At 39.3% G+C, this 13,023-nt stretch overlaps 1 protein-coding gene across 5 annotated transcripts in view; it reads right to left on the reverse strand.

The window, feature by feature from the left end:
* Nucleotides 1–406: 406 nt before the first annotated feature.
* The window catches only part of UBE4A (ubiquitination factor E4A), a 43,114-nt gene continuing 30,497 nt past the window's right edge, over nt 407–13,023 (reverse strand). For all 5 annotated transcript variants that reach the window (XM_037057473.1, XM_037057472.1, XM_037057475.1 and 2 more), the window contains 7 exons: nt 11,601–11,701; nt 11,378–11,491; nt 9,824–9,998; nt 5,258–5,438; nt 4,484–4,631; nt 2,582–2,739; nt 407–1,184 (listed from right to left, as the gene is read on the reverse strand). In XM_037057473.1, coding sequence (XP_036913368.1) covers nt 1,055–1,184; nt 2,582–2,739; nt 4,484–4,631; nt 5,258–5,438; nt 9,824–9,998; nt 11,378–11,491; nt 11,601–11,701 — 1,007 coding nt within the window. In that variant the 3' untranslated portion in view covers nt 407–1,054. The remainder of the gene's footprint in view (nt 1,185–2,581; nt 2,740–4,483; nt 4,632–5,257; nt 5,439–9,823; nt 9,999–11,377; nt 11,492–11,600; nt 11,702–13,023) is intronic.

The raw sequence follows: 13,023 nt of genomic DNA on the forward strand, positions 1-13,023 counted from the left end.
GTTCTTGGAATTCGTAAGCCCGAACATTAACTATATATATTTCATAGTTTCAGAATTTTGTCTAGAGTAAGTGTTACTGGCCACACATTGCATACATCTTACCATGGAAGAGACAATTTAAAGTGGTACTCAGTTTACGCTAGACCAATCTAAAAAAGCACATGGTGTATATATACTGAGTTATACTGTTGATATTAGTATCTTAAAATTACATTTTTCCTGCTTACAATATTTGTTGTTCAACTTCTCTGCTCAAGCTGAGTCCTTGTAGCAGCTGATTTCCATAAGCTAAACTGGTCTCAATAGCTTCCCATATTCTTTCACTTCAGAATTTTCTGAAGTGTCAAAAACTGTAGGTTTGTCTTGTTAATCCTCCTAAAAATATTGTAGGTCTAAGTTTTCTGTGGTGATGACAGCCCCATGAGAGAGTTCTTGTTCTCTACTGTATCTCTGAGTTATGAGATAATACAAAATTATGAGCTATCGACAGAATTGCATAAGATTCCTTTTTTCATCTCATCTACCATCTTATTCAAAAGTATACTCAGACATCAAGATATGTAAAATGTTATCCTGTAATACTGCAGGGTTGTTAACAAGGAAAAAAGCTGAAGTCTGGGTCATGAAAACTAGTAAACACCTTTGTAACACAGGACTTTCAGATGATGTCACTGAAATATATGATATATACTTAAAGCCATGCTCGCCAAAGATGTTTGAGCAGTTCTCAGAAGAGAATGAGTAAGGTGGCAGGAAGTTTTAGTAGTTGAAGTTAATATAATTTAAGGTAGAAAAAGAAGAAAGAATAGGAAGAGAGAACAAAGGGTAAAACTTAATGATGATTTTTGAACTTGGTAATGCTATAACTATAATTTCCTGCAAGCCAGGAGAACATTATAAGTAAGTCTTAGAAATCTTAATTATCATTATCTGAGCAAGAACAGTTAGTTCTCTAATTTAGTAAAAGAAAAAAAAAGCAGAACCAAAGAGAAATCACAAACAATTGTTTATCTATACTTTGGGGTTGGTTTTTGGTTCGTTTAGGTCACAGTATTTATTCTAGTTGTTCCTTTTGTTGTTGTTTCCTCTCTGCGAGCCACCGTTGAATTTTTTCTTTTAGTTCTGTGTTTGGCCGGATCTGGTCCATGGTGAGGGGACTACGGTTGAAGGGATCTGTTTGGTCACTGGGACAAAGAGAGAAAGGAAAATTGGGTTATTTCTATGAATTCTAACATCCAAAGCCAAAACTAGAACACCTGAGGTCTCACTGTGAGACTGAAGCTAGGGTACACTATAAGTTTGGATTAAATGTTGGATGGAGGTTGGAAAGAATGGTTTGTTTAGGTCACAGTATTTATTCCAGTTGCTCCTTTTGTTTCTGTTTTTTTTTTTCTTTTGCAGATTATTTAGCTACTTTGTCTTTCTGCTTTTTAACAAAATTCATCTCAACATTGTTGTTCAGATGATATTTGACTATATTTCCCTAAGGTAGAGACCCTGTACACTCGTGTCAACATGAAGAGCTGTCTGTAGTTTTAGTGACAGGCTCTCAAAATACAGGGTTTGGCACAAATAATGCCCCCTTTTTTATTATAAAATCTTTAACTGCAAAATCATGAGCATGGAATTCTGTAACACAACAATATCACACTATGACACTCAAGCAGACCATATGACATTTTAGGTGAAATGTTCAAATTAAAACCATAAATTATTACACCTATATTATTACCCTACCCTATCAACCATACTCAAGCAGGAGTTATTTTTGCCAGACCCTGTGAAATAAGATGTTAAGGGAAAAAGCCTTGTGAATTGACACTTGATTTAGTTAGCTGATTGCTATACAAGTAGATGCTGATTATGGTTTCCTTACAGGTAAGAAGGTTTATAACATCATTTAAGGGCTGATGTATCTTCTCTTTTTTATTCTGACGCCACAATAAGACATACATTTTCATTCACACTTTGGAAAAGTCATGCATCATGTGTATAGTCAATGCTTAATACCAAATACCATAAAGTTGAAAATCCTTCTTTACTGATACTTAAAAAACCGTATTTCCTTAAATTTGGTTCAGCTTATATAACTTAATTTTAAATAGGCAGAGTCTCTCAGTAACCATTTCTATGTAACATTGCACATAAAACAGGGAAAACTCCTGGACACCATGGTTGAATTCAACAGCAGAAGCGGAATGTGGGTTAACCCATATGATGCATATAGTTTAGAATCTGAATGAAAAAAATACCCCATTTTTATAAAAGTAAAACAATTCCAAGTCCAGTTATACTCTGGGTTACTATATTTTATAACATATGTTAATAGAAATTATTTCCTTAAGGAAGGAACAGGTAAGGTTAGAACCAGCATTTCTCAACAGGGTGTCTTGTTTTGGGTGTTTAAATACTTACCAATCAAATAATATATCTCTACCAACTCTTCCCCAACACATCAGTAAATCAACAATATCGGCACCTATTGGGTGTACTACATTGTCCTTAGGAATATGGGAGAAAAAGATGACAGCAAACAATCATACATCTGTACTCTTGAGGCTGCTCGTTTGGGCTGGCATACCTGAGCAAATGTCTGGCAATGGTGGATCTATCCACAGTGACTCGGGAAGATGGCAGTACCACAGGGTCAGACATCAGTGTGCTCATGATGGGGTCCAGGAACTCATCACAGGCATCTGCATAGGTCTCCTCTTCCTGTTGTTGAAGGTCTGCTAGAGACTGAGCATAAACACCTAGTAGTTGAGGTGAATTCAAGAGCAGCTAAATTCAAAATGCTCAATGACTAAACCTTAAAGGGATTATAACCTTAAAAGATATATATAAAGGTAATAACACTTTATAGTGACAATGACAATTCTCAACTTTATTTTTTAAATAAGCCAAGATGGATAAGAGCAAATTTAGCATTCAGTCCCAATTCTGAAACTATTTTGGCTCAGCTGTCAGCAGTCATGACTCAAAATGGGCTGAAGTGTTAAAGGGAAAAGAAAGACATCACATACATCTTTCTGGCAACAGTCCTGTTGTAAATGTCGTAATTCAAAAGGGGATGAGGTGAAGGGTTATTATTTGCATAATTACAAAGTCACTCATACAGCCTGTGTATGAAAAGCAGTTTTTGGTTTTAGGTACAAAAAGGTATAAGAATTTAGAAGTGGCTTCAATATTTGGTTCTTTCATAACTCCAGTTCCTCAGTGTCCTGTCTAGCTAAACTCTAGGCCAAGATGAAGCCTAACTCAAGAAATAAGTAACTCGCCCTGGCTGGTGTAGCTCAGTGGATTGAGCATGGGCCTGTGAACCAAACCACCACAGTTTGATTCCCAGTCAGGGCACATGCCTGGGTTGCAGGCCAGTTCCCAGCAGGGGACTCACAAGAGGCAACCATACATTGATATTTCTTTCCCTCTCTCTCCTTCCCTTCACCTCTAAAGATAAATAAATAAAACCTTAAAAAAAAAAGAAATAAGTAACTCCATGAAGGGAAGACTGGTATCAATGAGAGAAGTGTTCTATCAGATGCTATGCCGTGATTTTTCCTTTTTCATAACTGCTAATGGAGCTCTGTCATACTCTAGCAAAAGGGATTACCTAAATACAATATAGCAGTTTAATCTTTACAATGTATGACTATTCCACCCTGACTGGGGTGGCTTGGGCATCGTCCCACAAACTGAAAGATCACCAATTTGATTCCTGGTCAGGGCACATGCCTGGGTTTCGGGCCGGGTCCCTGGTTGGGGGTATGTGAGAGGTAACTGGTCAATGTTTTTCCCACTCTTCTCCCTCCCTTCCCTCTCTCTAAAAGTAAATAAATAAAATCTTAAAAAAATACATTAAATGTATGGCTATTCCCATATAAGCCAACTACCAACCACAAATAGAGAGAACAGAGAAAGTCAATAAAAACAATGACTAAAAAGTACTCATCTTGAATTCTATTCTAAAAAGTTCTTTTGCATTAGCAATATAGATTTTCAAATCTATTTGTAACACCACACAAAAGTTGTCATGAAAACAGCTTATAAAAATCTGTACATTCTTCTCTTCCAGCAGAAGCTTCCTAAATTAATTTTCACATTGAAAAAAGTAGTATTAAGAATACAGTAGTTCTAGTTATTGACTAACCAGAAAGAATCATGTTTATGTTTTCTCAAGACAATGATTTTATCCCCCTGAAACAGGGTAAAAAGCAGAAGAGCTGAGTTAACAATGTGATTTTTTTTAAGTTTATTTTTAGAGAGAGGAGAAGGGAGAGAGAAAGAGAGGGAAAGGAATATCAACTGGTTGCCTCTCGCATGCCCTCATCAGGGGCCTGGCCCACAACCCAGGCACGTGCCCTGACTGGGAATTGACCAGAGAACTTTCTGTGCATAGGCCAGCACTCAATCCACTGAGCAACACCAGGCAGGGCAACAATGTGATTTTTATAGAACATGTTAATAAACAAACTATCCTCCTTACCTTGATTCTCTCTGCTAAGTTGCTGAAAGCCATAATCATATTCCCAGGTTTATTTATTTTCTTCAGGACTCGGACTGTCTGTGCAAAGAGAGTTGGGGAATAGGAACGTCCATCCTTAGGCACAGTGGCACAGAAATTCTCCTCATCCCTGGAAGGTCAGCATTGGGAAGAAATGGAGTGTCAGAGGAGATGACAAATGGGTTGAGGAACAAGGGTGCCCTCTACTTAAATGCCATGAATATTCTTTTGCTACAGAAAGATTTCTTCTAATTTTTAGGAAGTCTATCAAGTATTCTGTGGCCTTTAAAGAATTCTGCTTTTCCAAACAACAGTACAACCAGCAAAGTTTATTTTGCAAAGATCTAGGCAGAATGTTAAAAATTCTAGCCCTGGCTGGTGTAGCTCAGTGGATTGAGCGTGAGCCTGCGAACCACACGATTTCGGTTCGATTCCCAGTCAGGGCACGTGTCTGGGTTGCGGGCCAGTTCCTAGTGGGGGACTCATGAGAGTCAACTCATTGACTTCTCTCCTTCTCTCCTTCCTTTTTCCTCTAAGGATAAATAAATAAAATCTTTAAAAAAATTCTAAATGATGTACCACAGGTCATATAAAATCTGATGACTTAAAACTACAGATGATTCTTTCATCAACCAACTAGAAATGAATGATTTCTTTTCTATTTCTACCTAATTACCAACCAGTCATTCCATTATCAAAAACCCAAATTAAAACCTTAGCATCCCCTCTGACTTGCCCAATTTAAATCTCAGGTACCCAAGATTTAAGTAGATAGTGCAGATATCTGATACGAGCTGCTGGGGTTTGAAGTCAAATTCACTGAAGTCCTTGACTTTTAAGGCCCCCATCTTGGGGCCAACCAGATGCTGCAGAAAGTAGTTCAGCATGGAGATGATGCGCTCAGCCAGGAAAGGATGCACAAAAAGTGATTTGATCTCTGGAAAAGAAGCCAGTCTGTGAAAACTTAATCCATTAGCAATTTTTTACCTATGTGTTAAGGGGTTTTGCTTGGAGACTTCTGGGGACTACTACTTTTAAAAATTACATAAGCAATACATTTTCATTACAATAATATTAGAAAATATAGACAAGCAAAAGCAAGCAAATAAAATACAAAAATTACCAACAAGAAATAAACACTTAACATTTTGTTAACACAGTGGACTCTTGAACAACACAGGTATGAATTACATGGGTCCACTTATATGCAGATTTTTAAAATAAATACCATAAATGTGTTTTTTCTTTCTTATGATTTTCTTAGTAACATTTTCTTTTTTCTAGCTTCCTTTACTGAAAGAATACAGTATACAATTCATATAACACAAAATATGTGTTAACTGACTGTATACTATTGGTAATGCTTTCAGTAGGTCATTATTAGTTAAGTTTTGGGAAGTCAAAAGTTATATGTAGGTTGTCCTGGCTGGTGTGGCTCAGTGGATTGAGCACCTGCCTGTGAACCAAAGGGTTTCCAGTTTGATTCCTAGTCAGGGCACATGCCTGGGTTGTGGGCCAGGTCCCCATTAGGGGGTGCTGAAGAGGCAACCACACATTGTTGTTTCTCTTCATCTTTGTCCCTCCCTTCCCCCCTCCAAAAATAAAGTCTTTTAAAAAAAGTTACATGTAGGTTTTCCTTCTTTTAAAAAAAAATATATTTTATTGATTATGCCATTACAGTTTTTCTAATTCTCCCCCTTCATTCCCCTCCACCCTGCACATCCTCTCCCACACCATTCCTCTCCCCTTTAGTTTATGTCAACATGTCTCAAGTTCTTTAGATTCTATATTTCTCATACTATTCTTGCCCTCCCCCGTATTTTCTACCTACCGTCTATGCTACTTATTTTCTGTACCTTCTCCCCCCTTCTTCTCCTCCCACTCCCGTTGTTAACCCTCCATGTGATCTTCATTTCTATGGTTCCTCTCCTGATCTAGCTGTCCTCTTAGTTTGCTTTTGTTTTAGGTGTGGTTGTTCTCCCATCCAAGTACTAACCAGGCCCAACTCTGCTTAGCGTCTGAGATCAGATAAGATCGGGTGCGTTCAGGGTGGTATGGCCATAGACTAGGTGTGGTTGTTAATAACTGTGAGTTTGCTGTCCTTTCACTGTTCATTTTTTTAATCTTCTTTTTCTTAGATATGTCCCTTTAACATTTCATATAATAAGGGCTCACTGATGATGAACTCCTTGAATTTGACCTTATCTGTGAAGCACTTTATCTGCCCTTCCATTCTTAATAAAAGCTTTGCTGGATAGAGCAATCTTGGATGTAGGTCTTTGGATTTCATGACTTGGAATACTTCTTTGCAGCCCCTTCTTGCCTGCAAGGTCTCTTTTGAGAAATCCACTGACAGTCTGATGGGAACGCCTTTGTAGGTGACTGTCCCCTTATCTCTTGCTGCTTCTAGGATTCTCTCCTTCATTTTAGTCTTGGCTAATGTAATTATGATGTGCCTTGGTGTGTTCCTTCTTGGGTCCAACTTCTTTGGGACTCTCTGAGCTTCCTAGACTTCCTGGAAGTCTATTTCCTTTGCCAGATTGATGAAGTTCTCCTTTATCATTTGTTCAAATAAGTGTTCCACTCGTGGCTGTTCCCCTTCCCCTTCTGGTACCCCTATAATTTGGATGTTGGAGCATATAAAGATGTCCTGGAGGTTCCTAAGCCTCTCCTTATTTTTTGAATTCTTGTTTCTTCCTTCTTTTCTGTTTAGTTGTTCCTTCCTTCCTTCTGGTCTACTCCATTGATTTGAGTCCCAGTTTTCTTTCCATCACTGTTGGTTCCCTGTTCATTTTCCTTCAGACTTCATTTTCTCATCTAATTTGCGATCAAATTCAACCAATTCTGTGAGCATCCTGATCACCAGTGCTTTGAACTGTGCATCTGATAAATTGGCTATCTCTCTCTCTTTTTTTTTTTAAGATTTTATTTATCTTTCGAGGGGAAGGGAAGGAGAGAGGGAGAGAAATATCAATGTATGGTTGCCTCTCATGAATCCCCTGCCGGGAACTGGCCTGCAACCCAGGCATGTGCCCTGACTGGGAATCGAACCGTGATCGTGTAGTTCACAGGCCCACGCTCAATCCACTGAGCTATACCAGCCAGGCCCAAGTTGGCTATCTCTTGATCACTTATAAGTATTGGCTCTGGGGCTTTGAGCTGTTCTTGAGCCATAACGTTTTGCTCTGTTTGCACCTGTTAAGCAGTGAGGGGACGGAGCCTTGGGTGTTCACCAGGGTGGGGTGACCCAGTCACTGGGTTGTGACGCTGTATGTGGGGGTGGGGTCACGTACAGCGTCACAATGGCGCTTGCCTTGTACTCTGATTTCAATCCCTTCTGCCGCTTCCCACAAGTAAATCGGGCCCTTCTGGTGCTGGTTCCTGGGTAGGTGGGCTTGTGTATGTTCTAGGACTGTGGGTCTCTCCAACAAACTCTCCTGTGAGGCTGGGAGTCTCTCCCAGCACCTCAATCCCCACGAGTATTTTCAATTCGTGATTTTAGGCTTTTATTTCCTGGCACTGGGGCCCTGGGTTGCAGGGTTTGTCTCGCTTCCCATTTTCTCCTGCTTTATCTGTGTGGGAATGTGTGACCGCAGTCAGCCAGCTGCCTTGTGTACCTCACTGGGTCTGCTCATTGTCTCCATGCACCAAGAGTGTGTCAACCGCTGCCTGCACTCCCAGGTCCACCAGCTACCGCTTTTTCCTGCTGTGACCCCTCTCCACTGGCCACCAATTCCACCCCTCTTACTGGTCTGGATGAATGGTTGTCGGAATTCCATACAGTTCAATTTTCTGTCAGTTCCGTTTGTTTGTTTGTTTGTTTTCTAAATTTTTGTTGTCCTTAAAATCGGTTGTACAAGGAGGCACTATGTCTACCTACACCACCATCTTAGCCCGCAGCCTCTTCTTTATATCTTTAGTCATGGAACTTCTGTTCTGCTAGGCTTTAGGCAGTTCTGAATGATGGCTATTCTGTAGTTTAGTTATATTTTTGATGTAGCTGTAGAAAGATTTAAATTCTTTCTGTTCTGCTTTCATGGAAAAGTTCCTTGAATGCCCAGCCTGGTATAGTTCAGTGGGTTGGGCATCATTCCACAAACTGAAAGGTCCCAGTCAGGGCACATGCCCAAGTTGTGGGCCAGGTCTCTGGTTGTGGGTATGCAAGAGGCAACCTATCGATGTTTCTCTCACACATCAATATTTCTCTCCCTCTTTCTCTCTCCCTTCCTGTCTCTAAAAGTAAATAAATAAAATCTTTTTAAAAAGTTCCTTAAGTTTATCTTTGACCCTTCTGCTGACATGCTGTACTTCTCTTATCCCTTTGAGATTACAAAGATTTTCATTTATTATCTGTTTCATGTTAGAAGATTTCCTCAAATATCTGCTGATCCTTCGTTGTCATTTTGTGTGTAAGCAACATAAAAGTTACTCATCAAATTTTCTTTATTTAAAAAAGTTTTTTAAAAAAAATTTCTAGTGAGGGGGGAAGGGAGGGAGAATGAGAGGGAGAGAAACACCAATGTGTGGTTGCTTCTTGAGCGCCCCCTATGGGGATCTGGCCTGCAACCCAAGAATGTGCTGTGGCTGAGTTCCTGGAACCCTTTGGTTCATAGGCTGGCACTCAATCCACTAAGCTGCACCAGCCAGGGCCAAATGTTTTTTTTTTTAAACTAAGTCTTCAGTGTATAGTTACTTGCAGCACATCTCAATTCAGACAAGCCACAATTTCAAATATTTGCTAGCCATATGTGGTAAGTGGCTACCGAATTGGACTGTGTAGCTCTAGACAGGGGGTGGGGTGGGGGGGGAGAAGATAAATGTCTTTGATCTACCAGAGTTCAGGAATATTTTTCAGGTTAATAATCTTCCCCTTTGCCCCTAACATATTTACGTGGCTAATTTGTCCTCAAGAAAAATTATACCCACTTATGCTTTCTGGAAGTTGTGTGAGGTGGCCAATTTCTCATTCCCATGTCAATGATGGGCATCATCATGTTTTTAAAAAAATCCTCACCTGAGGACATTTCTTCATTACTTTTAGAAAGAGAGGAAGGGAGAGAAAGAAACATCGATGTGAGAGAGAAGCTTTTATTGCTTGCCTCCCTTATGCACCTGGACTGGGGATTGCATGCACCCAGACCAGGGATCGGACCTGCACAGGCCAGGGTGGCACCATCATTTTTGAAGCTTTTCTAGTGATTCACTTCTCTCTCCTACTGTAGAGGACAGTCATAAGAGTCTGAGTTTCAGCTGGGCTGATCACTCAAATGAAACAGATCTTGACCACTGTATTTTTGGGAAAGCAATGCTTTACTTCCTCACCTGATGTCAGAAAAGCAAGGGTGCCAATCGTTTCATTGGACATGATATTATGGAAACGTGCCAGCTGTCCAAACATCTGCAGGCCAGCTTCCTTCTCTCGACGGGCTTCTGGAGTCAGACTATCCCATTCACCTTGGTCCTTCTCAATTTGTTGAATCTTTATCTTGCTCAAGTACTATAGAAACCAGAGGTGGAAAAAATCAGAGAAAAAATGCAGTTGAAGGGAAGATGATATTTAAGAAGTCTTACTTAAAATTGAGTCCACTATACTGGGAAAACCAGGGACTACATTAGAGGCACAAGGCTTTACTTCTCAACATAGGACTACTGCTAAAAAAAGAAGCTCTAGAATAAGAAAGAAAAAAAAGAAGAAACTATGGCTTCATATAGCTTTGTTTCAGCCTTGGTAGACTTATTGGTAAATCCCCTAGAAATATTAGTCTGTGAAACAGAAAGGAGGATAAATAATGTAACATATGAAACCCCAGCAAAAACAAACAAGCTACAATGAAAAAAAAAAAGGAATCCTTCCTGAAAGATGAAAAACAACAAAAAACTCCCAAAAATTGTTTATCAAAAAACAAGGCTTTATCAAACATCCAATATGTTTGGAAGGTGACCCATATTTAAAATCCTCTTCCTTGCTGTTGTAGCAAATCTATTAAACTTACAGCCCCATGAAAATGCCATCTGTGTCATTTTTTGTGTCACACAGCTCTTGCTTAAAAGGGTCTGTTTATTACATGGCTTATTCTTGTTTTCTAAGAAAATCTATCTAAAAATCTTATAGGATTATGAAAAAAGTAGGAAACTTTTCTCAGAAATTAAATGCAAGTTGCTGGGAGATTTGCTAATCACTATGAGGAACTCATAGCTGTCTAGTAGGCTGCCCTCACGGCTTGCCTGGTGCACCTCCCTTTGGGTCACTGCCCTGTATTATAGCTGTTGCAGATAGGGGAAGTTTTTATAGGAGAAATAGGCAGCTTCACAAGGAGGGTAAATGATAAGATACATTGAAGGAGTTGAGAGGCACCCACTGTGCACTTCATGAAACTCATATTTCAAATACAGCTGAAGAGTTGGGAAGCAGTAGAGAGATGAATACTGACCTAAAACAGGTTTTTTTCAAGCAGTGGTGTAAATATCAGAATCTTTAGGAGAGGGATAAGAATCATTGCCCTAGTGAGCTACTGTTACAATGTGTTGGGATGGATGAGGTTGAAATTCAGTGACCAGATATAAGGGGCTGATTTCTTTGTTAGTGCTGGACCAATCAGCTCTGCCAGTGTACCTTAGTTTGGCCTCATCACATGTTCTTTTCCACTCTCTGCCAAAGTATTATCCTAGCTTGAGGCTTCAGTGAGCCTTGATCTCTAATGGAACAATATTTCTCAAGCTCTGCAATGGCAAAGGTTGGTGGCATATTACTACTGGCAAATTTTTGGTATCTAAGACTAATACTAGAAGCAAGAAGATTATTCCATTATAATTAAATGGTGAAAAGTATGTACTAGTTATGATTTGATCAGTTAATCTGTTGTTTTTTTTTTTTACCTGTATGGCTTCATCCAAAAGGAAGATGGCATCATTCATCAGCAGATTAAGAAAGCGGAGAAAAAGTGGGGGATTCATGGCTTCTAAATTCTTAGAGGCATAATCAGCCAAATCCTGTAAGTTCCAGCCCAAGAGGAAATCATTTTAGTACTGAACCACAACTTACTAGGCTTATCTGAAGCAAAACTCAGATAACAGTTTTGGTTTCATTGAAAACTCTCACCTTAATGCTTTCTCGATAGGTATCTGTTTCCCACATGTACCTTAGAATGGGATACATGGGACGGCGGTAATTAAACTTCTGTTCAAATTGATGGGGGTCTCCTGGAGTAAGGTAAGAGCAAAACACCAGCAAAGGTGGTGCTATTAGATAAAGAGTACGAGCTTTTGTCTATGTGTGGCCATTTTCCTTTATTCTGAATGTGTCAAGACTACTGACAAAAATCTGCCTTGTAAGTTTATAAAGGCCTAGAGTGTAGCCAAGTGTTTGCTTATTTCCTTACTGAAAGAACAAAAGTCTACCTTATTCAGGCGAGAACAAGGACCAAGCTGTACAATAAAAGCCAAGGGAAACAAATACTTCAACTTCAAATGTAGAGTATTTATCGGACTCTGCATGAAGCCTCTGAGCTGACCACTATGGCAGTGACAGCCATTTGCAGAATGGGATATTAAGTAATCCCCACATTCTTTATAGATTACATACCAACCGTGTAGTCAAATGGTTCTTGATTACTCTGAAAAAATCAGGCCAGGAGATAAAAATCTGAGGCTTATATTGCTTTTGACATACCAAAGGCACCACTAGAGAGCACTATAGGTTGGGTCATATATGAGGCAGAGATTGGGATATGGAGTTCGAAGACCTAAGTGTTCCTTCTGCTCCACATAGTGCAAGTCTCTTAACATGTTGCAACTTCCACTTCCTCAGAAATAAGACATATTATAATACACCCTCTACTATTACAACCAAAGGGTTGTTGTAATGACCATATAATAAGATAATTGCAGCAATTTATTATGAAACTTCTTATATATTATGAAGATTTACATGCATTACCTCACTCATCATTTCAACCCATTTTATACATGAAGAAGAAACCAAGGCTCAGGTTAGCAAGTGACAAAGTAAAAATCCAAATATGTAAAGGCAACCAACAAAATGTTAAATGTCTCTTTATAAAGTATATGATTGTCTAACCACTATGCTGTATACCTGAAACTAAGAGGAAAATAATACTGAATGTAAACTGTCATTGAAAAATAAAATTAAAAATATGTTGTATTTATCATTGGATAGTAGGGTATCCCCTTTAAAAGGGGTCTTAAATACTGCTTAACATTTTGTTTACTAATTGAGATGGGGTACTATTTACTTAAACACAGCATCTCAGGATTAGATCTGCAAAGGTCACAGGAGAAAGGGAACGTTGCCTGCTGTTATTGTTTTTTTTTTTTAAGATTTTATTTACTTATCTTCAGAGAGGGGAAGGGGGAGAGAAAGAAAGGGAGAGAAACATCAATGTGTAGCTGCCTTCTGCAAGCCCCCACCAGGGACCTGGCCCACAACCCAGGCATGCACCCCAACCAGGAACTGAACCAGCGACCCCACAGTTCCCAAGCCAGCACCCAATCCACTGACCGTC

This window comes from Sturnira hondurensis, unplaced genomic scaffold (genome assembly GCF_014824575.4).
Source record: "Sturnira hondurensis isolate 20B ecotype Veracruz unplaced genomic scaffold, ASM1482457v3 Scaffold0009719, whole genome shotgun sequence".
In the NCBI taxonomy this organism is placed as follows: Eukaryota; Metazoa; Chordata; class Mammalia; order Chiroptera; family Phyllostomidae; genus Sturnira; species Sturnira hondurensis.